This window comes from Mauremys mutica, chromosome 4 (assembly GCF_020497125.1).
Source record: "Mauremys mutica isolate MM-2020 ecotype Southern chromosome 4, ASM2049712v1, whole genome shotgun sequence".
Lineage (NCBI taxonomy): Eukaryota > Metazoa > Chordata > Testudines > Geoemydidae > Mauremys > Mauremys mutica.
The window spans coordinates 44,779,943-44,807,684 of record NC_059075.1 but is presented as its reverse complement, the minus strand read 5'-3'; the positions used below and the strand labels follow the sequence as shown (position 1 = coordinate 44,807,684).

The 27,742-nt window shown below is 41.7% G+C and overlaps 2 protein-coding genes across 5 annotated transcripts in view; one reads left to right on the top strand and one right to left on the bottom strand.

Annotated features, from left to right (window-relative positions):
- Positions 1-238: 238 nt before the first annotated feature.
- On the bottom strand, positions 239-20,575 carry FOXA1 (forkhead box A1). 2 transcript variants are annotated; one of them, XM_045016304.1, is made up of 3 exons: positions 20,561-20,575; positions 20,350-20,453; positions 239-2,793 (listed from the first exon to the last, which is right to left on the bottom strand). In XM_045016304.1, exon 3 carries the CDS (start codon positions 2,764-2,766, stop codon positions 1,531-1,533), a length of 1,236 nt encoding a protein of 411 aa, XP_044872239.1. In that variant the 5' UTR covers positions 2,767-2,793; positions 20,350-20,453; positions 20,561-20,575; the 3' UTR covers positions 239-1,530. The 2 variants fall into 2 exon arrangements, with proteins under 2 accessions (XP_044872239.1, XP_044872238.1); XM_045016303.1 differs by lacking the exons at positions 20,350-20,453; positions 20,561-20,575 and adding an exon at positions 5,325-5,707.
- Positions 20,576-23,734: 3,159 nt separating this feature from the next.
- The window catches only part of TTC6 (tetratricopeptide repeat domain 6), a 154,218-nt gene continuing 150,210 nt past the window's right edge, over positions 23,735-27,742 (top strand). For all 3 annotated transcript variants that reach the window (XM_045015740.1, XM_045015739.1, XR_006579141.1), the window contains exons 1-2: positions 23,735-23,867; positions 24,501-25,687. In XM_045015740.1, coding sequence (XP_044871675.1) covers positions 24,521-25,687 — 1,167 coding nt within the window. In that variant the 5' untranslated portion in view covers positions 23,735-23,867; positions 24,501-24,520. The remainder of the gene's footprint in view (positions 23,868-24,500; positions 25,688-27,742) is intronic.

Genomic DNA, 27,742 nt, shown 5'->3' with positions numbered 1-27,742 from the left:
TCGATCTATCTAATCTATCTATCTATCTATCTATCTATCTAATCTAATAAAGCAGATATCGCTTTCCTTATTAACGCTAGCATCCCCGTTATGGTTTACAATTTTAGAGTTCTTCAACGTTGAATAAGTCTCTCGTTTAAAATTATTATGCCTTCATATCCACCCTCTATTTTTATATTTTATGTAAGTCTATTCTATCCTTCGCACATATGCAATTGAAAGAAAATAGCAGAAATCATTCATTGTTAACATTTGATTTATTTAAAGTCCTTAACTGCAAATGATCAAAAACATACTTCACGGCTTAAATTTTCAGTTATCATTTTAAATCAAAATATTTTTCAATTACAATCACATTTATAAAATTAACATTTTTTTTAAAAATTCATGTGTAATTTTTTACTGTTGTTTAAAGCAATTTCGGCTGTAAAGAAAGAAAATATAAACCATGCAATAAATTAAGAACATTGAGAAAGCGAACAGGAATAATAATAAGACCCGTCTGGCTATGCTAACACCGTGTAAAACTGTTGAAAGTGCATTAACACTGGATGAAACAAGCTAACAATGACAATAATTAAACGGCCATAAAAAATTCTGGACGTGTTATTCTGAAACAGATATAAGGAGAGAGCGAGCTCTCTCGCCTCTTTCTTTGCGTTGGGCTAATAGTCAATATTTTCTGGAAAAAAATAACGTTGTTATACATATATAGGTCTAATTTGTACACAATGAAGAGACTCAAATTAAATAAGCATATCATCCACATGTTGAAGAGAGTTCCTGATGAATGAGAATCTTCAGTAACAGCTTGGGAGGAAAAAAATTCAACTGACTGTGACCTCTGTAACTTTATATTAAATCCCAAGGCAGGTAACGCTGGGAAATATCTGGCCCAAATTCTGCGCTCCAAAGCGCCCATTGACATCAATGAGAGTGCAGGATCCGGCCCATGCATCTGTGCTGATGCCTGTTCTGCTACCCGAAGAGTATTTTGCAAGTATCAAAAGGATAATCTGAGAAAGCAAATAGTTTTCTTGTCGCTTAGAGATTAGTGTTTTGCTACTTCACAGTATTGTCCTTCAAACCTTTTTAATTAAAAAAAGAATCTTATATGTCTACTTGCTTGCTTCTTCATCTCCGTATTGTTAAAAGTATTGCCACATACCTGTAAACTTGCATGAGATTATAGAGCACAGAAGTGGGGAGTGGGTAGGGATGGAAAAGCACAAACAAATAGTTTACAAGCTCAACAACCTTTTCTTTCTCTCTCTCTTTAACGTTAATAACACCCTGCAAAGGCTACCGCAATCTTTGGAGGGGCAGAGGCGAGGGGCGGGGGGTATGTACAATAGAGGGTTCGCTCAACTTCGCAGGAGGGCCTGTTTTATAATAACATACACAGCGCGTTTGAATACAATAATAAAGTAACAGTCCTTTTGCACGGAGCGGGCGGAGACCTGACAGTTTAGTTACCGGGCTAGAGAGAGGGAGAACCAGGCTCGCCGTGCGGGAGGTGACGGAGCAGAGCTAAGACGTGTTTAGCACAGGTCTGGAATACACACCTTGATAGTAGGAAGGCTCCAGTGCCGAGGGCTCAATACTACTCCTACCGGCCATGGAGGCGCTGCTCAGCGGCAGCCCGCCCGGGATGCCCGCCCCGTAAGAAGAATATTGCAGAGCCTGCTCGTAGGCTTTAAAGTCCAGCTTGTGCTGCTGTTCCGAGGAGGACATGAGGTTGTTGATAGAAAAGGGGTGGTTGAAGGAATAATGGGGATCGCCTTTCAGGTGGAGCTGGGACTCGTGGGCTAGGGAGTGCGGCGGGTGAGGGATAGGCGCCAAGGCGGGGACGGAGCTAATGGTAGAGGCCGCCGCGGAAGCCGAGGTCTTAAGCTCAGTACTTGCTCCATTGTGGTCCATAGACTGGGGGCTGGTGGAAGGGTTGGGATTGGAGACGGAGGTTGCGGTTTCCAGCTGGGCAGGTTTATTGTGACCTCTGTGTAAAGGGGAGTTGGAGCTGGAATTGGAGGCGCCGGAGTGGTCTTTCCTGCCCTCCTGACCGGCTTTGCCGTTCGCCTGCTTTTCGCATTTGAAGCGCTTCTGCCGGCGAAGGTAGCAGCCGTTTTCAAACATGTTGCCTGAATCGGGGTGCAAGGTCCAGTAGGATCCTTTGCCGGGTTTGTCGGGCGAGCGGGCCACTTTGACGAAGCAGTCGTTGAAGGAGAGGGAGTGGCGGATGGAGTTCTGCCACCGCTGCTGGTTCTGCCGGTAGTAGGGGAACAGATCCATGATCCACTGGTAGATCTCGCTCAGCGTCAGCATCTTGCTGGGAGCCTGCTGGATAGCCATTGTAATCAGAGAGATGTAGGAATAGGGGGGCTTGGCATGGGGGTAGCTTCGCTTAAAGGTCTTGGTGTCTCTGGTCCTGGTGAGGTTGGACTGGGCGTAGGCCATGGGACTCATGCATGGGTTCATGCTGGCATAAGGGCTCAGGCCGTTCATTGAAGCTTGCTGAGCCGACATGGCATTCATACCGGTCGGGCTAAGCGCAGTCCCCATGGCCGTCACCCCGGCAGTCATGCTGTTCATGGCGCTTGTGGAGCCAGCAGACATGCCTGCCATGGCGCCTGGGCTCAGTCCTGCCCCAAGCCCTGTGTTAGCGTAGGACATGTTAAAGGAACTGGAGGTCATGTTGCCACTGGTAGTCATAGTGTTCATGGTCATGTAGGTGTTCATGGTGTTCATGGACCCCAGTCCCGAGTTCATGTTGCTGACGGGAACAGAGGAATAGGCCTGCAGCAGGGACACAAGATTAAGAGAGGCGGTTAGCGGAAGAGAAGGCAGGACACTGGATGAAAGCGACCCCCTAAGAGTTCATTACACAAGGGGCCGGGGCGATGTCTCCCTGCCTTACACAAAGCCAGAACGCCGCCGAACCCCAGGAAAGTTACCACGGCGATTCTGCAGGCGAGCTGACTGTCCGGGGCAAGACAAGACACTCGGGCCTCATTGAAACTGATTTGCTTCTATACCTCCAGCCTATTTACATACAAAAAGTAATAATATATAAAAACGAGTATTAGCTGACGTGTCTTACAAATTGCCAGCCAACGTGAATACCTTGTTGCCTTTGATATTGTGTCACTTCATTACTATAATACTGAAACGATGCTGTTTGTATTTTCAGCTGTTTCGTGCACAAGGGTAGTAGGGTGAGAAGGCTAAATATTTTTACACAGTGCTTATCTGGAAAAAGCGCTTGTATTTGTATCCCCAACGGCTGATGCATACGGTTATATTACAAAGTTACGCTAAAGTACCATCTCACCTTTTTATACCAAAACAAGTCGCACACGCACCATACTTACAAATAATGGCAAAACAATTGGCTAAAACAGGATAGATTTTACTCTTAGAATGTGCCCATATTGTTAATGTTTTGATTAGTTAATAAAACTAATACAGCTAATAAAAATGAACAAACGTCTATTTTAGACAAGGCTGAATTAAATTGCCTAGGTTTTGCTACAAAAGAATCATCATACATATGGCTGCCATGTATTTAAATTTTTTGATAAGCAAGCTAATAATATACCATTTCAAGAAATCCAGCAGTTCGTGCTCAGACGGTATTATTTTATTAATACATTTCTGAAATATAACGTGTGTACCCTTATTTGTGTTATATCTAATGTCACATTATTTAACATTTAAAAACACTTCCAAAAGTATAACTACTCTGAATTCTATATTGTGTTTCCTTATGATTTTCTATCATCTTTTATTTTGTGCAATATAATTACGACTCTGACACATTTCAGAACTGTTATAATCTATCGCCAAACTTAGTAAAGGTATAGAAACCGGTACTAAATCTAATTTAATAGAAATGGGGTCAAGGCCTTTTTCGTTCATTTACAATTAAGAGTGAACAAATGCAACTCTGTTAAGTTAAAGCTATGCTTAATTATTTTGTTAATGGACTGTAGTATTTGCAGCTACTTATTATAAGCAACCATGCCTTTTTCTCTTGCAAGCCTGATTTTAATTTATATTGAGATAATTATTTCCCAGAACAGGTTAATACAGGAATGCGTTTCCCTTATAAAAATCTGCACAGTGAGTTTATTATAGTAACAAATAAGGACAAGCTATTGTCGCTAACATAGTAAAAGGGAGGCTTCCAGAACTTTATGGTAGTGAATATTGAATACAGAAAAGCTAAGTATTTAATATGACTCTTATTTTCCCCTTCAACATTATAAATCAGTGTATGGGAACACATATACACTCATATATGTGTGTGCAACTATTTAGTATATATCCCGCATTATAGCCCTACACATGTACAATTCTACTGTGAAGTGTCTCCTTTTTATGTACTAATCTGTGCATGACTGTAGATATTATCTGTTACTTGTCTAATGCTAAGTGTGTTGTTTTTCACAAACATTCCAGTGTGAAAGCTACACGGCCACATCCACAAATGTGCAAACAGCAATCGCTGTTGTGTTTTAATCCATATTCCAAGGGGAGGTAATTCACCCCGTAATGGTGTTTTATTTGCCCTCTATCATTGTTCATTTGTTTATGTTTGATCCTTTCTTTCTGTTCCTTCTGAGCATATTGTAAAAATAAGAACAACATGGAAATGCAAAGGGAATGGAGAAAGAGACAGGTTCCCCGGTGCCAGCCTGATCCGACTCTCAGCAGCGCCACCCTCCGGTCTCAGGCAGAAGCGCACCCACGTTTCAAAAATCTTGTTGCAAAGTACGAAACGACTGATTATTTTGCCCAGTAAATCACCAGAATTAACAGGTGAGGCCGTTGAAAACGGTGGGTAAAGAAGGCCTTAAAATTCAAGCTAGTCCACAGTGACGGAAGGCGCTAGTGTTTTTCAAGAGTTTTTGCAACTCGTGGCCCTCACACTGCACCATCTGGAGAGCCCAGGGCTGAGGGCGCTCAGAGCTCGGGCACAGTCCTATACACCGAGCCGAGAGTTTACGGGGCGCTTTTGTGTGTGCAAAAGTACAAATGACGCTCCTTAAACGAGCTCGCTAACTCCCCCCTGCACTCCCACTCACTCCAAGCACACGCAGCAGCCCCATTATCACGGAAACGCCATTGGGCTATTGGAAAGCGTGGCGATTTCTTTATTGCTTGGCCGGCTTCAGGGTTGGAAAAGGCACGTTTGCACTGGCAGGATCTAGAGTGCAAACCGCTTCCCCATATTGTTACACACACCCCCACCCCCACCCCTCCTCCCCTCGCCCGCTACAGCGGCTCAGGGGCAGCAAACAAGGGAGCTCTTATGATTCACTCACCTCCTGATTGTCGGTGTAGTAGCTGCTCCAGTCGCTAGTTTCATGCCCTTCCATTTTCACAGCACCTAACATCATGGAGCCAACCTGCCCGGTGTAACCATCCAGCCTTTTTGCAAGAGACAGGCAGCAGGAAAGGGAGCGTGACACAGCCCCAGCCTAGCAAGAAGCCAACTCAGGGGGCGGGGGGGGGGGGAGGAAGGGGGTTGAGATCTGGTCTATAATAAGCCAAAAAGGAGGCAGGGAGCGGTGTGGGGCGAGACACTTGAGAAAGTGAGGAAGTGCCGGCTGGGATGTGAGTGGAGTTGAGCTGATGTGGATCTTACGTCGCAGAAGTGCCCACCTCCTCCTCCTCTCCCCATTTGTCCGCTGCACAAAGACGTTCGCACCTACAAAGCTGGAGATGCACCTGCAAACAAGGCAGTTCCACTCGCTTGCAACTCCCCCGGGGCGTCACTTTATTTGCAAAGCAGTGTAATTGGTTTAAGCTACGGGGAAAGAAGGAGAGACAGAGGTGGGAGGAGGGATGGGGGGGTTGGAGAGTAGAAACGGAAAATACCCTCCTTTCAAATGGCCAGTAGAAATGCTAGCAGGGATCGTTAGAAATTACACGAAGTAGATAAGGAAGGGCAGCCCCCGCTGTTTGAATAGAATACAAAAGGCCACCCAGCCTCCAAACTCGGAGATTACCGGGCTGTGTTTACTAAAGTACAGTAGATGCTCCTTTAACTTGGCGACCGGCATATATTTCAAAGTACTGACTGAGGACTGCAGCCAACACACACCAAGAAATGAGAACTAGTCTTATGATCACATCACACAATACTTTCCACCCCCACCCCCCTCGCCTCCCGACTCACCAAGGCAAATAACTTTGGTGCTTCCAATTTCAATCAAAGTTCTCGAACATGTGTTTCAAAATTCTATTGACATGTTCATGGACTAAATCCAGTCCAGTCCTTCATACAAGGCTTCGATGTAGCTGTATATTTTATTATTCTTTTACTGTGTCACACGTTTAGAAACCATGCCATGTGAGTCACAGCGGTGAGGCATGACGCTAAGCCACCCAATAAACACGAACACCGGCTTGAATGCGGATCCACTGACATTAACCTATATTTGACAAACATCAGGTGAGTCACTGAAACCATTTTATATCTTTGTTATAGAAAGCATTCAGCCCAGAAGCTTGCTTGGAAATAGTCACCCACAGTAACAGTGATAATAATGAGTAGCGGATGCCTGATTAGTAACTTAAATTGTGCATTATTCTGACTTCTCACAAGAAATGCGGGTGCCTGCCTGATAATGGCCTTACTTGGCTAAAAGGTGAAAAAGCACGTGAGCGATCCGTCCAGCCCTTGTAGGGGGGTGAACTGGGTGAACTAAGATATCAATTTCTAGCTTTTGTGATTCTCTGATCTGACGTCAAGATCACAGACTCTTCTTGGGTTTCTTAGCAACATCCTTTATGTTTGTCCCGATGACAGAACTTGTATTACTTCGTAGTAAAAAGCCTTCGGGAAAAGGCAAGGGACAGGGAATAAACCACTTCATAATTTCCTGGACGTTTGAAAATCGATTATATACGAATCATAGCAAACATTAAAAATACACAAGTGATCTGAATTTCTTTACCAGTTATCAGATGGGACATGTACAACGGCTTTTGGTTGCTGCCACATTTAACTATCCTTGTATTTTTACTATTCTCGTGCATCACACCTTAGACAACTTTCTTATTGAAGTACCTAAAAATAAATTAACATTCCAATATATAGTCTCATATATAATATCTCTGCTTTGAAGAAATAGGTTTTAAGTTGTCTAGTAAACGCGTTGTTATCCCGTCCTTTGTTCTTTTTCTTTCCCTTTTTTCTTTAAATCTGGCAACAGAATTAAGTTAAATCCTTGAAACAAACAAAACTCTGAAATCAGCAGGCGAGAACAAGGGATGAAAATGTGCCGTTAAAGAAATAAAAAGATAAAGGCATCGGATTACAATCCGCTTTTTAAAATGGCCCCACTGTAAATAAAAGATTTAGGTTGAAACAAAATCCACATGGAACGTACTAAGAGACAATATCATTAAACAATGCAGGATCTATCTATCTATCTATCTATCTATCTATCTATCTATCTATCTATCTATCTATCTATCTATCTATCTATCTATCTATCTATCATATGAGTACTAATCAATCTATGAATTAGTACTTTTTGAGTCATTTGTTTATTTCAAAATTTTTGGTTCTGTTTGGATAATACACAAGTACACACAAATGCGCTATGAAACTTGCGGGGTTTTCAGCAGCAAAAGGTCCTCTCTATTTCAGGTGACTAGACTACAAACTACTCTTCGTTTGTGTGAGATAAGCAAGATAGTATCCTATTTTCCGCAGCAATGTAATTCTAGTGAACAACTGTCTAAATATATTAGCTCCCAAAAGAGATCAGCTAAAACCCACGAAAAGAAGATGACTGTCGACGCCACATGTTTGCTAGATACACTTGCAAAATTATATAGAAACATCACAAGGCAAAGTGCAGCAGAAATATTAGCTGGCTCAAAAGTCAACCTGTTTAAAATTACATTCTCCGTCCATCTAAAACACATAAGCAATGATATCAGCACACATAACTGATTAAAGAATCAGCCCCCTTTTAAATAGTAGGTTTCCTCTACTGAAAGGCAACTGTGAGACAATTTTGTTGCACTGAAATTATAGGTGTACAGGAGACTTATTTGATTAAACAAAGTCACAGCGCCTCCTGTTGTCCAACTGCTACGTCAAACTCACATACCTGTTTTAAACACAACTACTGGGTGTAATAGCACATTAACAACTGCAGTTTATAATCTTCTTACAACAGTTTTCACTTCTACAAATCAAGCTGCCTGAGGCAAAGAATCGGCCGCTACTGGAAAGTCCCGCAATGCCCACTCCCCTTTACTGCACTGCAGCCTGCAGTTTGAGAGACTGGCTTCCCATACACTTTCTTGAGTGTAGCGGTGGATCTAACCTTGGGGATCAGCGCGGTTATCTTTTGCGGGTATTTAAAAAGGGTACATGACAATCGATCGCTCTAGCCAGCTAGCTGTTGAAACTCTATGTAATAACATGCCCTATGATCTGGACGTCAGCTGCATACTTTTAAGTCACTTTAGGCAGGAAAGAAAGGAGACTCTTCTTAAGATGTGAGTGGGTGACTCCAGATAAAACCTCTTGGGATGAGTCTAGTTGCCGAAGTGTGTTTGCTAGGCTATAACAGTGTATCCCTGGTTCCTTCCCTCTTATCGAACTAGTGCGGATTGTGCCTATTTATAACGAATCCCTGAAATAATTTTCTTCAAAGATCGTTTGTTTTGCAGAGTAATAATACAGAACGGGGAGGGGCTTTGAATTGTCTGACGGGGGTCAGAGTCTCAATTCCTTTCAGTGATTTCTCCGCATCAGAATTCGCAGGATGTTGCAGATGGGGGAGGGGGGGAAGGAATAACAGGATTACAATTAGAAAAGACGTTAATGGAAGCTGTTCTTATAAAGTAGTCACAATTTACACTACATATTTTACAGAAAACACACAATTTTTTGTACACACAATCAGTTTTGTGCACTATTTCTGAGTAAGGGTATTCCCGGCAGGCCTCAGGTAGGGAAAAAATGACAATGACCAAGGTGAAATGGCATATTTTTGGACTATTTGTCATCTCATTTACTGAAGAATATAGTTGGGGGAAATTAGTGTTTGCCATTCATACTAACTTGCCAAATATAAAAGTTATTTATATATTCCAACCTCTCCACAGTTTCATTTCTTCACAAACCCTCTAAACCCAGAAACAAAACTTTAAATTATCAGGAGTTATTTAAAAAAGAGAGAGAGACAGAGGAGGGAAAAGCTGTTTAATTGTTTTTCCTAGAACAAAATAACTTTGTCGCTTAATTAAGGAGAGAGTTTGCTCAGGACCTGCAGGTAATTCTTCAGATTTAATTTGAAGTGGCTTCTTGGTGAGATCGTCTGATCGACATTAAACAGATGTTCTGTTAAGGGACACATCACTAACATGTGCAGCTGTTTCAATCATCTGTCGTTTTCCATAAAGTTAAGGATATTTTTCTTTTACATTAATGTATAGACTTCGTTTCATTTTCCCGTATATAAATTTAAGTGCAGATCTGCACCATAGAATTGGTCATTATCAGAAAGGATTTCCGTATTATTAGAGTATTATAGGGAAGGGTTAAAGTTGTTTGGTCTAAACTTGGTGATGGTTATCTATCTATCTATCTATCTGGAAAAAGCAGCTTGCTTTTTTTCTACAGAAGAGAAGAGGCAGAAACAGGAAAATCCTATTACTTCCATTTCATACAAAAACGCACACGACTGGCAATACAACGAAAATCCTGAAGTTGCCAGATCGCAGAGTGTAGCAAGTGTTTCCTTTCAATACTGGGCAGAGACAACGCGAACTGTGAAAGCCTGAATCCTCCTTTCTCACTCCCAGAACGTACTTCGATTGATTTAAAGAGCATCTGAATTCCACGAAGAATCCGGTAAATACCAAGACAAAATGCAATTTTATGCAAGTATCTAGACTGAATAAAACCACTTCGGCAGTGAAATGTCAACAGTGATGAAAAGGTTCACCATAGCAATTTTTGGGCAAAATATAGCTTCGTGCATTTTAACATCTCCCAGGCCAGCCCAGCATATGAAATCTCTTTATTTTAAAAGTATGCCTCAGACTCACAGGATAACCATTTTCGAATCTGTCTTTGATTTAAGGGTTGAACTCTGAGTCGCTCAGCAGGAGGAGTTCACGAACAGGTGAGATGCGATAAGGTTGCATTTACTTTCCTCTCTTTTGGGATCAGTTTACCTGCCTAGACAGGTAAGAACACTTTATTGGGTCAACGGTTTCTTTTAGTCTTTTCCACATGAACTTTTCTTGCCTCGGATTTTGTCAGTTAAGTAGTTTTTCCTTAACTAATGATCTGCCTTGAAATAATGGAGTGTCTCTTCCCCTAGCTTCTGCTTGTTTTGTTTATCCTGCTAAACTGTAAAAGGAATTTTCTTCTCCTTAAAGTGAACATACAGGGAAGTAGATTTTAAATGTCTGATGAATCACTTGTACAAGTGACATTTAACTACACTACATGGTTCCGTGATCTCACTCACACGGACAACACTCTTTTTCGTTCTGAATTGAATCCTTTATCTCCTCTGGTGTCTACATGCAAAAGCCCATTTCAAATACAATGATGCATTTGAAAAATGAATCTCGATTAAGCTATTCAAATGAATCGATTTTTCTACCTTTAATTTCACTCTCATGCAAATAAAGAGGTGTGATTGTAAGATATAGGATTAAAGCAGAACTGTTGTCAACCGCCAGGGCTTAGTGCTATTTCCATATTACAATAAATCCAAACGGAATGGGCGCCTATAACTATAGACGGTGACAACATATACAGTCCAGAGTCACTCCTTTAAAGAGAAACTATACACAAGTATAAAGGGGACACATTATATGAGAAATTCTGCAAAAGTATCAATATTTTGGAATTCACGTGTTATTAATAATGGGTAATTAACTATTACCCGGATCGGGATTCTGGAGAATTGCCAGGAAGTCTGATTGATGAAATCAACACAAATGTCACCAGGGAATTCGTGTGTTTCGCCTCCATCCTCCTCTCCTACCCCCATTTTTGTCGCGCCAGTTGGGTGACTGACTCGCAGATTGTCCAATAATAGAGTAGTCGCCAACATTTAACCTGTTCTCTTGTATTTTCTCTCTCTCTGACACCCCAAACTAGACAATATGTTTTCCTAATAGAGGAAGCAAAGAATTTGTAGCGCAGATGCACAAGAATTCTTCCCACCAAGCAGTAGTAGGGGTTCCCCGAGTTCTTTATTTTAAATGAAGCAGATAACTTTGCAAGTTGAAGGTTCACCGATAAGTTATTCGCGTACACAGGGCTCGATCCTGCTCACATTGCAGTCGGTGAGAACAGGATCCGGGCCATCAGATTCAGGAAGTATCGAGGGGGGAAAAAGATATAAAAGAAGACATTGGTTTAGAAAACAGTCACTTCTGGTCCCGATCCTGATCGGTGCTGAGCAGCTCCTGAAAGATATTGAGCATCCGCAACAACACCGCTAAGGATCCGGCCCTAAAAACTCCGGATTCTTTAATTACTTGATTGTGACAATTTAGTCACGTAACAAAGTTCTTTTCCCCCCACAGTCATGGGAGATATCGCTTTGCACATTGTTGTAGCAATGCTGTACTGCCAGGAATTTTTTTTATCCTACGTTTTGGATTGATGTGTTAGCATCCATTCTTTTTCTAGATTTAATTCCGGTGTAATTTAGGTATCAGAATATATCTGGTTACATCGTCGACATTCCTGCTCTAAAACCGATCAGAGAATATCTGTGTACTAAACCAGTTACAGAGGGGAACAGATCTTTAAAATTAAAACTACAAATAAATAGTGGCTGTCCAATCATTACAATTGGACACAAAGACCATTGGATAATAAGGAAATGTATGTCTTATTTGTTTAAAGCAACATACTTTTTGGTAAATAGTTTACCATCCAATTAAGCTATGTAGTACATACCTTAAGTTAATTTTTGTGAATGCTGCTAGATATATACATGTTATTTGGATATTTCAAATTGTCAGGATACCCACATTTATATGTGGCCTGGGGTCGATCCTTTTAAGTATGGAAACAGACCTGTTAAAATACATTGGCTTTTTTTCACCAGTGTCAAAAATAAGCATTTATTTTGAATGTTGGGTGCAATGTTTATATTATAATTTATGGAACTGTAAAAATAAACATTTATCTTGTATATTGGGTGCCCTGTACCTATTCTCACAAATCCAATTTTCAAAACACATTGTTTATTTTGAAAGTTAATTGTGCTGTGTGGCTGAAGCTCTGGTGGTCTCAGGATATTAGAGACAAGGTGGGTGAGGTAATATCTTTTATTGGACTAGCTTCTGTTGGTGAAAGAGACAAGATTTCAAGCTTACACAGATCTCTTCTTCAAGTCTGAAGAGCTCTGTGTGAGCTGGAGATCTTGCCTCTTTCACCAATGGAAGCTGGTCAACAAAAGGTATTACCTTACCCACCTTGTCTCTGGAGTTATCATAACATACTAGCAGTACCTAAGGAGTGAATTTGAGTAAAACATGCACAAATCCCTATGGTTTCCTACTGTGGAATCCCAACTCAAACAACAAACATGATCTTTCAGGGTTCAGGTGGGGCTTTCAACAGAGAAGTAAGGAAGCAAAACAATCATTGTTATTGAACTGGACCTTTAGCCCTAACAAAGGACCTATTAAATAGGCAATATATGTGGTTTTCAAGGCAAAATGTTGAAATCCTAGAATTGCAGCAGGTTTACCTATCCTAGAAAAAGGTTGGCTCAACTTTAAAGGCCATAATAAATCAAGCAGCAAAGAATCCTGTGGCACCTTATAGACTAACATACGTTTTGCAGCATGAGCTTTCGTGGGTGAATACCCACTTCTTCGGATGCACTTCTTCTTGCATCCGAAGAAGTGGGTATTCACCCACGAAAGCTCATGCTGCAAAACGTCTGTTAGTCTATAAGGTGCCACAGGATTCTTTGCTGCTTCTACAGAACCAGACTAACACGGCTACCCCTCTGATACATAATAAATCAAATAATTCCATACCACTATAGGCACAAGCTGCAGAACTGTCCGTGGCTGGCAGTGCTTATGCAAATGCTACCAACTCTAGGTGAAATGGCTTTTCTTGAGGGAAGGGTGGGTTTGATAGCTCATATTTTGGTGATTGTGGAAGGTTCTTCCCTCTCACCCCAGGGCTGCCCAGAGGATTCATGGGGCCTGGGGCAAAGTAATTTCAGGGTCCCCTTCCATAAAAAAAAGTTGCAATATTATAGAATACTATAGTCTCGTGGGGGCCCCTGCGGGGCCCGGGGCAAATTGCCCCACTTACGCCCCCCCCTCTGAGCGGCCCTGTCTCACCCCACCCAATAATTCTCCCACCCTACAGGACTGTGTTTGGACCTTTCTTCCTGGGCTGATGGGGCCTTTTCTTTAAGTCAGCTAGAAAGACAGATTTAATTCAGCTGTGTGCCTCTAGCTCTCCGTCAGTATTAGAGGGATGTGTGGTAGAGACCAATGGCTGTCATAAATGGTTGTCCTGGAGTGATTTCAGTTTTGAATTCACAGTAATAGAAGAGTTGAATATACCAAAACACAGGGGTAGTTTATTTAAAGTTCCTCCCTGTCTAATGCTACCAGAAATGCTACTCATGCATTTCACGGTTCATAAAACACAAGACTTTCTGCTACAAAAAATTCAGGGCCCTATCACAAATGAGATAAAGATGAATCTCCTTGAGCTGAGTTAGCAATGCTCATGCACTGTGGGTTGTGGGGAAGTATGATTACATATGCAGGAGCAGGTGTGACATTTCATCTATCAGAGGAACACCCTCCACCTCCACTAGCCTCTGCAGTGGAACATCTATAGCCCCCTTTGAGAATGCACAGTGGAGTCCATGGAGTAAAGGACTTTACTGAGGGGAAGTGAATGTCAGTGATATTTCCTTAGAATAGGAGTCCCAATGAGATTCCATGGCATAGTATGCAGAGGCTGGTTTTGCTTAGGGTTCTATCCAGCTCATTATTGCCCCAGTGACTCCAGGGATCACCCAAGTTCTGTGAACCTCCTGAGCACCACAGCCTTGCTAGCTGTTCCCTATTCTGAAGGTTAGTTCTCCCCTGTAGCTGGCTGTGTGAAGCAGATTTTGGCTTTACACAGCTTCCCCAAACCAAGGGATGGAGCTTCTTATGATACTCAGGATCTAGGAAATCACATCAGAAAAGGCACTTACCACACTAAGTGCCTTCCCTTACCTCTTCATGCGGCATCAGTTCTTCCTCAGCTAAGAGGCAGTCAGTGAAGAGTCAAGCAGCATGAGACCCTCACACAGGCCGACAGCTCCAAAAGGGAGCTCTCTTTAAAGAGAGATTCTGGAATTTACCCAGCTTCAGATTTCTTCCTTCTCCAAGTGATGAGTGAGAGAAAGCACCCAAAACAGTGATGGAGGGAACCCAAATTTCTCAGATAGCCCCTAATCACTGCTGTTGGGAAGGGTTCTATCTCCCCCACACTAGTTACAGGATTGTGGACAGAATCCTTTCTTATTATCATCATAGGGTCGGGGAAAGAGGCCCTTTCCCCATCACCTTTTGCAGGATCACTATCAGGGAGTCGCTCTCATACCAAACCTCAGCCTCTGCAGGCTCACAAAAAAGAATCCCCACAATTCTTTTTAACAACTTTGGCCCTGGACTCTCCAACCTCTCTGTACTGCTGGAGCCACAGCAGATTTAATCCTCTCTATGCATAGGGTTGACCTTTTAATTGCATAGTCTGCATATATGGGGCTTGTATGCCCCAAAAGACCGAGCTTTTCAGCTATGAAGTCAATGAGAACTACACACACATATATATTCAAGGTCAAAATGTGACCCTTTAGGGAACAGATGAAATGGACTGGGACTGAAGTCTGGAGAATTTGCCAGGATAACACCAAGAAAGTGGAGAGCAGCCAGTAATAAGGTCAACCTTTAAAAACTAAATTAAAAGTTCAGGGCTATATCCAGCAAAGATTTCTGCAGGGGCTTAACTTTAAACTCCTGCATAGTCTCATTGAATCAGTGCATAATTAGAGCCTTAATAGATAAATAGGATAGCATATTACCTAAGTGAAAATGCTTTATTTTTACTTATTGCTTTTGACTTCTATCAAAACAGGAGAGGCTCTGCCCTTGTCACTGTAAGGATTACGACTAACTTGTAAAAGTAAATCAGATATTTTCTCTTAGGGTACGTAATAATATGACACTTACTTAGATTATGAATGGCACAGTTAAAATCTGCCAGATATAAACTTTTGGTTTGTGTTCACTAAAAATGGTCGTAATGTCTCATTAAAAATATTGCTTGAAAATTAAAGGTCATAATCAAATTTCCAACTTTTTAATCAACTCTGCTGCTGTCAAGGACGTGCCAGTGTTTAAATAATATGTTTAAATTGGCAAACAAATAAAGTAAAGCCTAAACACTTAGGAGGAAGAGAGATTTATTTACAAAACTATTTCTATTGGTATCATGTTGGCAAGCACAGATATTGTGGAACCACAGAGGAGCTTATCAAAGAAGAGTGTGAATATTTGTTGTGAATCAGAGATACGATATAATTATTAGAAGAATTACAGCAAAGAATCAGGATTCTTTGCTGCTTTTACAGATCCAGACTAACATGGCTACCCCTCTGATACTAGAAGAATTACAGTTTTCTAAGTACCATAACTCTCAGAAGGTGATGGTCTGAGCTACTTAAGGTACTGAAACTGTAGACCCTTACTACTTTGTATTGCTATAAGTAATCCCAACAGGGGTTGATCAAACACCCATACACTGACACTGGAAAAGCTACCAATGCCTTATACTTCAATGGAGCTGGAGCAGGCTTTTGTAGTTAATGGGACAATTCATAATATTAAGTACTACTCTCAAGAGGTAGCATTTACAGGATTGGGCCCTAAATCAGGTAATTTGAATACCACTATGTATTTTTGCCTGGAATATAAAGTGCATTATTTTACAGTCTACCTTCTTGTAATTCATCAATGATTAAAAACTGCAGTGTTGTTGCAAGTATACACAAGCAATGACAATAACATGGTTTTCCGAGGATAGTTTGGGGCTTGCTACAATAATGATTATAGGCCAAATATTGATTATGAACTTGCAGTTCCCATTAAGGTAACACACAGAAGACATAATTTAGTTCTAAATCAGGCAATTTACAAGTTTATGAGTGAGCACTTTTGCTTGACTTCATGGACTACATATAATGCTATGGTCATAATAAAATCCCATTTCAGGTGATAATGATTTAGAGGCAGAGCAGGTCTCATTGCAGGGCAGATGCCCAACTCGGCCCCTTTTTCCAGTACCACAGATACTCCCTTGCACAGCACAAATGGCTTCACTAAAACACTGCAGATGAGGTAGTCCTAAATTATAGCAACTAGGAACTGAACAGTTTCCTAAGGTTAAACTGGATAGTGGTTTGTTTTGGAATTTATTTTGTTAATTACCACTTATATGGATTATGGCATTTCAAGAATTAATACTCACTGTATTTATTTATTAATAAGAAGTTGTCTTTGGGATGCTTATGCTTATTTGATTTGTATATATGAGAAAACTGAAATATTAAAATAGAGTTATTGATTTATTTAAACAGCAAATATAGGATTACAATCTGAGTAATTGCATAAAGTTTTTCTATTTATCTGGGATAGAGGCTGTAGAAGAGAAGCACTGTACTAGAAGTTAGGGGACATGGATTCAATTATTGAGTCTGACAATGACTCTCTTTGTGGCCTTAGGAAAGTCATGAAATCACGTTGTACCTCAGTTTTCCAATCTATACAATGGGGATAATGTTACTTAGCCTTCTTTGAGATTCTTAGTGAAAAATAATATACCAGTGATAAAGAATATTATTAATTATTATAGTGGTTGGATAGACAGGTGATTCTGTGCAAACATACTGTTTTTTGCTACAAAGCAGATAATTTCTTTTCTTTTAAAATTATTACTTTTTAGCTTTCCTAGGAATGTTTCTTTAAAGAGCTTGTGTTAATTAGAAACAAAGGAAACTGGTTTGCATTTTCTTTCCATCCAACTGAACACTTTTTAAAAATCACTTTTCTTTTTAAAAGAACAGAGCCTTCCTTGTAATAGTAGTAGCCTGCTAACCTAGAAGGTACAATTTATATGAAGTTAGAAAGCTTAGTGATATGGTGAAGTATAATTTAGAAAAATAATAGGGACTAAACTATACAAGGTTTTCCAGATCTAGATCCATCTACATCTATCGAGATTCATCTACTGATTAAATCCTTGGACTAAGCAGGCTACTGAGACGAGGGTTAAACTGTTCAACTGAATGGCTTACACTAAAAAAACCAACAATCTCCTCTAGGCTTCAGGTATGACTGGGATGACTAAGAGAGGTTCATAAGCCACACACTAGCACTTGGGAAGAGGGGATATCCCCCTCCTAGTGTCCATGTGTATAGGGGACTCTCCATGCACAAAACTGCAATCTAGGGGTGAGGTGGAGGGGTATCAGCTGCCTCCATGACATTGTACCCTCTGTCCCAGATCCCACAAAGGCCTTTCATGGGGTGGCAGATCTGTGAGTAGAGTGGAGGTAGAAGGGGGAGGGCTGTCAGGATGTACATCATCCCCCAAGCCCTGCAGGGAAGTCTGGGGAAAGAAGGGGGTTCCAGAAGCTGTATTTTCTGGCAGCCAGGGCTTAAGAGCCAGAGCCTCCTGTGCAGATGGCCCTGGGCTTCTGAAAGTTATCTGGGTCTTGAGGGAAAACAGAGACTTAGGAGGTAAAAAACATTCCCCCTCCTCCCCAGAATCCTGTCCTGTGAATTTTCTGCAGAAGGGACTATTAGACTCTTACTAAGTCCTGTCTAATTGCCCTGCTGCTCCCATTTAAATCAATATGAGTTTTGCCATTGATTTCATTGGGAACAGGATCAAGTGTCTTAGTGCCTATTGCAGCCTAACTATTTATAATAAATTACCTCTATCCTATTGCCCAAAATAAAGAATAATCTTTCAGTAGTAAATAAGTCACATCACTTTTTCTAGATAGCATGTATACCTAATGAGAAGAGGCTCAGTCCTGTAGTCCTCATGCAGGCAAAACTCACTGACTACAGTGGAAGTTCTGCTTGGATTATATGTTTGGGCCCAAATTGGTGCTTTGATATAATTTTTTGGAATGAAAATTGTAACAGTGCTATTGTATAATCTGTTTAGTGTCAACTCATTAGGGCTAGGAAATACAGATCAGTTTCTTACCAGAATATATGTATGTCATACTTTTCCTACAAAAAACTACTCACAGTTTTTGATGTGATTGTCCTTAGGATGAGTACCATGGAGACAATTCACTGCAATATCTTCAGCAGCTATATTAATCCAAGGTATGGAGAAAGCTATTTGCAGCATTATTTTACTTCTCCCTGTCTCAGTGAGACTCATCCGTGTTATTGTTTTATATGTTTTTATTTCAACAGACCTGTACTTTTGATAGCCTTTTGTCTTTATTCCCCTTGAAATGAATCAATGGATCAGTTCAGTCACCAGTTGCAGTCGTAGCCATAAGATAAATGTCCTGCTCAATACTATTACTAACTTTTCTTGTTTTTTTTCCATTACACCTCTGACTTTTGCCAAGCTCTTAATCCAGGCATTTGTTCTGCATTTTCTCTTAGTTGTTCCTAGAATCTATTACATCAAGGGTCTCAGCACTATCTGTATCTGCTGCTCAGTGCATTTGGTTAATTTTCATCTCTCTGCTCCTTAGGTAAATTCCTTCTCTTCAGCTGAAAGTCAGAAGCTGAAGAATCTTATTTGTCTCATTGTGTCTCAATTTCTAAAGATGCTCCTGACAGCTCTGAATCCCCTACCAGTCATTTCCATTATTTTTTTTATTCCAGGGTTCATTCTTATTCACTGTTTCATGTCCATGAACATATGTTTTCTCTGGTAGAGTTCTTTCAGTGATCATCTTGTTGGGCTTGCACTGCAGGGTAATCTCAGACTGGCAAATAGCAAAGGTAGCATGGCCACCCTTAAGCAGACGAAGAAAGGCAAGGTGCTCTCAGAAATGAAAGTGAGAGGAAACTAGGGTGACCAAATGTCCCAGTTTTATAGGGACAGTCCTGATTTTGGGGGCTTTTTCTTATATAGGCACCTATTACCCCCCACCCCCTGTCCCGATTTTTCACACTTGCCCTCTGGTCACCCTAGAGGAAACACCTGGACCTGATGAAATCACAGTTGACAGCTGAGAGCCGACCATTCATATTTTTCCTAAACTGCTCACAGTAGGTCAGCTTCTATCCTTGTCATTCCACATGCAGAACTCCCACTGTTATCAATTAGTTGTAACACCACTTGTTCTTTTACATCTTGGCATACGTTTTCCCATTCCCTGCAAATTTATCTCTCTTAACATTTTATTTTAATCGTAGTTTTTTCCTCACTTATATCTATGTCATATATAAGTGATCCTCCCCAGAACAATCTCCTTTGGATACTTTCAACCAGGCTCAGTGAGCCTATATACAGCTCTTAAATTTAGACCGAGATCTAGTTTTAGACATTGGATTAAATTTGTGTAGACAGAACCTTTTGATACTATTAAAATCAATGGTATAAAAAACAGAGCTTAGAAGAGTGTCATCACAGGGTTGTCCCCTGTCCCTTCTGCTTTTCACCTTGGTAATGGCACTATCTGCCTAGAGGATAAGGGACAACCCTAATATAACTGAAACAGAAGACAGAAAGTAACAGCCCAATATGTACATAATATCATGCTGATGACATCCCAACAGCCCTCTTTCTTCTGGAGTTAGTCCATGAAAAGCAGACACGGTAGTGTCTGGAATTCAAGTAAATCACTAGGTGATAAATTGGCAGCGCTGCCTTTTGGACTAGCCTCTGAGGACAGCCCTACTCACAAAGGAAACTAAATGATATTTGCTATTTAACTTGACATTAGCCCTACAAATGTTTTGCAATGCTCGTTTTCATCTTTCCATCCTCGGTGCCATGGGTGCTGACCCCAGCTAGCTTGCATGGCATTGAGGCCAGGTGGAATAAGGGGAAAACATATGCAAAGTAAATCTTGGGCCTTTCTGCAGCCCAAACGAATACTATTAAAGGGGATCCCAGTTTTGCTGGAATCAGTCCCGAGAACAGAACAGATACAGGATGGGCAGCATAGAATGCTAATTTTCCTGTAGTGCTCCACCATTGTATCACAACCCTGACCTGGAAGAAGCAATCTCTAAGGTTTTTCCCTCCTTCCTGAAACTTCGTGATGCAAATACCTCTTTCCATTCAGTGCCATCTTCCTAAAGCTTCCTGATGCAAATACCTCTTCATGTTCAGTGCCCTCTCTTCCATCCCCCACAGTGACTCCTGCAGAGAAGAACTATCAAAGATAAAGTGAGATGCTGATTTATTATTTACCATTAGGTTAGTTTGGGACTGAGCTGCTTCCTACAATCCCAACTATATGGCTCAGCTAATGAGTCTTACCTCAACGAAGAAAGCAATCTCTATCAACTTTTGCTTGCATTCCTATTGTGCAGAATAGTAGCATGATGTCTTGAATGATTAACTAGGTTACTGCAACATAAAACAAATAGCTATTTGTTAATGAGTGTATTGGGGAGAAAGGGAAACAAAGTACGGTACATAGAAAAATAATGGGCTGCAGAGGGCACCCTACACTGATAGACTACTCCATGCTGAAGTCATGCTCCCCAGAGCAAGCAAAAGTTCTTAAAGCTTTAATCACTTACCGGTACCTTGCTAGTAGGAGCCCTTCCAGGAATCCTGGGTGTAATGTGACAGGCTCATGTTCTCTGTGCTTTCACACATCCTTTGTTGCCTGAAAAAAGTAAAAATCTACCTTCTCCCTTAGTCTAACTTGAACTATTTGGAAGAAATACATTTGTTACTCCCTTGAGCTATAGGAACACAAATAGGTAGAAAAGGCTTCTCAAGGCTATACAGTCAGAAGCAGAATAATCTGAAAAGATACTTACCATATAAAAACCATCATAATATTGGTTCTGTGCTTTTCACTGCCTTTTCACCACTTGGGTCACTAGTTTGAATCTGGTGCAAGTAACTTATCACAAAAGTTCATTATTATCAGACAGCTGTTTGGGGACCATGACGAGGTGAAATAAAAGCATCGATTTATAGCGACAATCCATAGACATGACTATATTATGCAAACAGGTATGCAAATTTGCTGCAGCCACAAGGATCCTGGCAAATTGCAACTGTGGCTCTATGTCACAAAAGTGGGACACTTGCCTGCTTATATGTTGATGCTGCAGAGCACCAGGAGGCCAGGGATAACTGGACTGTGGATCCCCCCCCCAGGGTATTATCTGGTATGTTTAATATCAGGAGATTATTTTAAAGGGAGAAATTAATAAAGGACTATTAAAGGAAAAGCAGGTGCAGGGTATACAAGCCAGTGAATTAGCTGAACTTCAGAAATTTGGCGCTTGGAGCAGCACAATAAGGTAGAAGTCAGTTAATTAGAATCTTGTTAGAGTGCAATGGAATTTCTGCCTCTCAAGGGAGTGGAGAGTACTAAACCCTTCACCTAAATTCAGATTATGGTAAATTATGTGGGGCTTTGCTTTGTATATTTTTCTAATGCATTTGTGATGGCCACCATCTTGGCCAACACTAGAGACTGAACTGATCTGGAAGTGTAAATCTCTAGAGGTTGGGCTAACGAGCTCTGTAGCTGGGGCCTTAGCAAACTCAAATCCTCTGTTGATCCAGCACAGGGGGGACCTGTAACACACACTGACCTTCACCTCTGGGTTACCCAGCAACCTGGTTTGTTTTGTACATAAATATTAATGGGGGTAAGCACTGTAGTACATAGCAAAACCACTAGGTTGAGAGCCTTCCAAATAGTTTGCACATTAAGTGAAAATAGAAGGAATAAGCATAAAAAATGGAAGGGAAGGGATTCTGCTTTGTATCTGTCACTTGGGTTTGAGTGTCTCTGAATTAAGTGGATTCATCACCAAGCACCTGATGCCTGTCTCCCGGATGTTGTGAACCAGAAATGTTTCATCTATGATTCTTCTAGCTTGAAAGAAACAACATTTGCTGAGGCAGTTTCTTTGGCACTTCTTGTTGGTTTCTTTCCCCTCCCACCTTAAAGCTGAATGCAGTGAATGATGACAAACCCTCCTAGAGAGGAGAGAATCATTTTCCATCTTGGGGGTAAACATCTTCCTGAAAATAACAAGACATTTTCTGGGCTTAGATGGACTATCAAAAGAAAATGGAAGGGCATAAGTGTTCAAATTCATTAATCTGTCTCTGTTCTTTCTCTGGGTTCTGTCTTTTGGGTTCTCTTGTGAGAAATATTGCTCTTCTTTCATTTTGAATAAACCTTGGTGGCGAAGACCATTTACATCAATGATGGGCCAGCCTCAGAGATACCCAGGTTCAGTTTGGATAAGTATCTAAAAGGTATTGCATTGGGTGTGATTATTTAAAGGAAGGGATCCCCATCCTCCCAAATCAGAAATCTCCAAAAGGATTAGTGTTAACATGGAACTCTCAGATCTTAGCTATATCAGGTATAGTGGGTACCTCTATGGATAGGTAACCAGGTTATTATCCACAACCACAGGCACAAGGGAGGCTCCATTCATAACTGTTTTCTCTACTTTTGACTCCGGTTAGCACTGCAAAGTGGAAACAGTTCTGGGAGCAGGACTGGATTCTGTTCTGTCCCACGGGTCCCCAGCCACCGTTTTAGTTAAATTCCAGTGATCGAAACTTTATTGCTGCTGAAGAATGAGCCAGAAAGAGCCAAGTTTGACCTTCAGCTTCAGGCTGAGTTTGCAGGGCTGGCAGTTAGAAAGAGGTATTTGGACTTTATCTGGAAGTCTCTGAGAGGTAAATAAATATGAAACCCCATGAATGCCATTTTGACAGTCAGTCTCAGAGTAGAAATGTCATGGAGCCAGTGCGCATCATCATCCAACGCGCAACAGAGTTTTCTTTATACAGAGAAGAAAAGAGGCTGAAGGAAAATCCAGGATCAGATTGAAGGTTGCTTGCTCTCGTCGTGGGTGGGAGACATCCGACCCTGGTCGCTGCCCCTCAGCCAGCGGGTAACCTCAGGGGACAATTCCCACAGCTGGATCGCACCTACAAGGTTTCCCATTGCGTCCCCGCGCGGGGCTGGGGAGGAGACACTCCTCACGTAGCCCGGTGTCCAGACCGCTCCGCCTGCCTCGAAGCCAAGTGTCCCCCTTCGTCGGGTGACCCCGAGATTAGCAGAGCAGGGGCCACATTGGGGGCTGGCCTAAGCGGGTGCAGCTGCACCGACTGCTGGAGGAGCTGGACCCGCTCCGCAGTGAGTCCGGCACCGGTACCCCGCGCTACTCGCTGAAGCCTGGATCTCATCAGCGGGAGCTGCTTCGCCTTTTGCATCCCCGCTGAGACCGGCACAGCTACCGCCGGGGAAATGCAGCCGGGGCCGGGGGAGGTTAATGCGGGCAGGGCTGGAGCATCCGCCCCTCCGCCCTCCATCGCCCCCGCTGGACCCTCCCCGGCTGCAGGGGGCGCTCTCGGGAAGCAGGCGCCCCGCGGGTCCCACTCTTCTCCCGCCGGGCCGCACGCACCGAGCCGAGCGGGTCTGTTGCTAGGTTCCCGAGCGCGTCCCCCCTCCCCCCGCCCCGGCCCGGTGTGTGGGCAGAGCCGCCGCCCCGCGGGAAGGGCTGTGGCTGGGGCTCTCCCTGCCCTCCAGCCCGGGGACGCAGACTGCGCCCAGCTGTCTCCCCGGGGGCAGGTGAGAGCTCGGTCTGGGGCCTCGCTGACCCTTCAGCGCCACGGGCTGTCGTTTAGCCTGCGGGCGCGTTCTTTGGTGGGGACAGCGGGGTACGGGGGTGTCTTTTGGGGGTGGCTTGGGGCGGGCCGGGGGACATTTGGGGGCTGGGTGCGTGCTTAGGAGGGGTCCCATCTGGGGGACTTGGGTGGTATATTTCATGTTGGGGAGGTCAGGTTGTATCTCTTTGGGGGTAGCTGGTTTCCTCTGGGGCTGTATCATTTCCAGATACTCTTTTAAAGGGAAGTTTCTTTAGGGGGATCTTTTTCTTTGATGGGAGAGAGTAGGATATTTCTGGAGGGGATCATTTATTATTGCAGGTGAAGGCTCCACCTGGTTTTTTTTGCGTTTAGGACTCTCGTTTTTAGGCCTTCTCTACACAAAATTTCTAGCTGTGGCAGCAATGGCTGGAGTTGCTGTAGATAAAGTGCTAGTGGCTGGTCAGACGTGCTTAACTGTACATACTGTGAGCTGTCCTGTTGAAATGAATGGAACTAAGCGCAGTGCATAAAGTTAAGCATGTGCACAAGTCTTTGCAGGCTTGGGGTCTATGCTTGTATATAACATACATAAACACATTTCTGTTTTGCTTTACAGGCCACATACATTAAAAGGAAATGGCTAGAAAACATGAGCACTTTGGACTAAGTTATCTAGAAGAACTAAATATGATTAAGGAGCGTGAGATTATATGCAAGGAATCTCGGCAGGATTTTCTTAAATTCAAACAAGCAGTAGCTACTGCTCATACAAATGTGAGCACTCAGCCCTTACTGGAAGATTTAACATCAGATCAGTCCCATCAGTTAGAGCAGTATCATCTTCAGAGGTCAGAGAGTTCACATAAGCCTATCATTAATATAAATAAAAATGTCCCCAATGAATTCATTGGCAGTTCTGAAATTCACAGAAAAGTAAGGCTCTCTCCTGAAGTAAGAGACATGAAAAAACAAACTCATGATCTCAGTATGATGACTCAAAGAAATAAATCTTCTGTAAAAGAGGACAATGCTGACAAAAATCAGAAAAGTAACTCTGAAAAAATAAATATGGAAAATAGTAGTTGTAGTCATGAAAGTACAAGTGTAAAGATGCCAGTAATAGCATCTTTAGCAGGTACCACTAAAAAAATCACTATGTTAAAACAACCAGCACCACCTCGGAAGCCTAAATATCGCAAACTTATTCTTCGTCCAAGACTAGTAACTTATAACACCCCCATTCAGTTACAGAAAGTCAAAGATACTAGAAAAGTGCAGAGCAGAGCCCATTCTCTAAAGATAAATGTTCAGACTGTAAAAACAAATAGAACTGAAGAAGCTAGCAATGACAGTAAAGAAAGTGATGAATCTAGTTCTACAGATTCTGATTCAAGTGAAAAGGCTTCTAAAAAGAAAAAAGTTATTAGGAAAAAAGATAAAAAAATTGTATGCGGAGAACTTTCAAAAGCAAGTCAACAAGATTCAGTTGTTGAGCTGGGAAGAGTACTGAGTAAAAGAAGCAGTGTCTCCTGCAGCCATCCAAGTGTGAGGTCTGTTTCAGAGCAGTTGGAAGAGACTAGAGACATAACTAGACCAGACACTTCAAAAATATATGAGGAGAACTTCCAGCAGAGCAAACCAGAAGAGCTTACTTCCACACCAAAGTTGCCTGTGAGAGTGGTTGCAAGGTCTATTGATGAAATAATTGCTTCTCTGCAGTCTACTTTTCAGTCTCCCTCAGACCAGAGGATCAAAGAACTCCTGGAGAGTGTTCTTGGCCGGAACTACAGCATAAAAATGGAAGTAGGTGAACCAGAACAAGAGCAATATTTTCTGTTGAGTAAATATTACTTTTAGAAAAGTTGTATATTTGTTTTTCAGATCCTACAATGTGTTATAACACAGAGGCCAGACAAAACAAATGGATAAAAACACTGATGTGTCATAGAACTTCCTTCATTGTTTCTTACTGTCAATTTGCAGTGTCCTTTAAAAGTAAAATCAAGCCAATATTAAAACCAGTTAAAATATAACTTCATTTAAGGGCCTCTTTTTGGACACTGGCCATATTACATTGCTTATAATCTAGATGGTTTTTCTGTTTCCCCTTTAAAGGGATATGCTTGATATTGACAGATTAACAGAAGTGTTAAATGTATTTATAAGCTAACAATATTAAGGATGTCAGTTTTGAGTTATTGCTTAGTATTGTGAAATCACAGTAAAATTGTTAATATGTTACTGTTAGATTTATTAATGTGGCATTAGAGATTCCTCTCATCTAATGTGGTAGTGTTTACAGTAAAAGACTACAATAAGGCATCAAGCATTAAAAAAATGCTTCCGAAGACTGTTAATTGGATACGGAGCCTTTTACTTGGCGATTACTGATTCAGTTCCTAAACAGGACAGTAGATATTACTGTCAGATGGCTCTTAGGCCTGTGTGAAATAAGTTGATGAAAGAAGATCTTATTCCATTTCCAAGCGGTCAGGTGATCACATAGAATCCAGTGCCCAGGATTGGGCAGGGAGACTGAACTACTCTTTCATGCAAAGGTGGTTGCTTTAGAACCAGGGCCGGCTCTACAGTTTTTGCCGCCCCAAGCAGCACGCCGAATTGCCGCCACAGGTGGCAGGGGCAGTCCGTGTGCCCTTAGGGCGGCAGGCGCGTTTCCGCGGTGGCGGCAATTCGGTGGCAGCTTCTATGTTTAGCTGAAGCCGCCGCGGAAACGCGCCTGGCGCCCTAAGGGCACACGGACTGCCCCCGCCGCCTACGACGGCAATTCGGCACGCTGCTTGGGGGCAAAACAAGGGGGACTGCCGCCCGTTGCAGATTGCCGCCCCAAGCACCAGCTTGGAATGCTGATGCCTGGAGCCAGCCCTGTTTAGAACAAGGTGAGGCAAATTAGTGGAGCTGTGTGACTGTATGCATGTTATGGCTAGGTAGAGAACATCATTCCCTACGGAATGCAATTATGATCATTACATTCACTTGAGATAACCAACATCATGTAGTTTGATTAAATGCAAAAGTTAGGACAGCAACAATAATTGTGTACATTAACGGAACTTCAATTATAAACAGTAATATATGTGAGCACATCCCATTGTGATTTCCTGTTCAATTTGCATGAAAAATTATTATTAGTTTTATGCTACGGTACTTTTTGTCACCTATTTATAAGAACTACACGTCTTAGACCCAATTTTCAAAAGGGCCCAACAACCTATAGTTCCCATTTAGGCACCTAAATAAGTGGCCAAGTTTTTAACAAAGCTCAGTCCCCAGTTTGAGGTGGGGATGAGAGATTCTCCATTGTTTTCAGTGGGAGTTGCTGGGTGGAGAGCACTTTTTAAAATCTGTACAGTAATCTTGAATTCCTTTCACTTAAAACTTTTCATTGACAGGTTCAGGTTAAAAAAAAATCTAAAATGGAGGAGAGTCTTTGCAGGTCTGGTTGTTCTTTAGCATTTTCATCGTCTAGAAGATCTGAGCCTTAACAAGGGTGAATGCTGTTCTAACAATTGGTGATTAAGTTATGTAAAGTTAAAGGCAGTTGCAGCATGTATTTTCTCAACTGAAGTGACTTTTAAAACAAGATGAAGAATTTATCAATTATTTTTAATCTGTTATGCATAGCTTATCTAATATATATTGCTGAGTTTTAGTCCTTGTCTTTACAAACAAGTTATGAAATTTGTTCTTTTAGATGAAATGGAAATATCCAAGAAATATATTTATTGAAATGAAAACAAGCTGTTGTAATTAAATGAGATTTTATTTATTTACATATTTTTCCCTTCTTATCTCATTCTTGATTGGCATTGGCTACTTAATGTTGATAGCTTAGTGTAC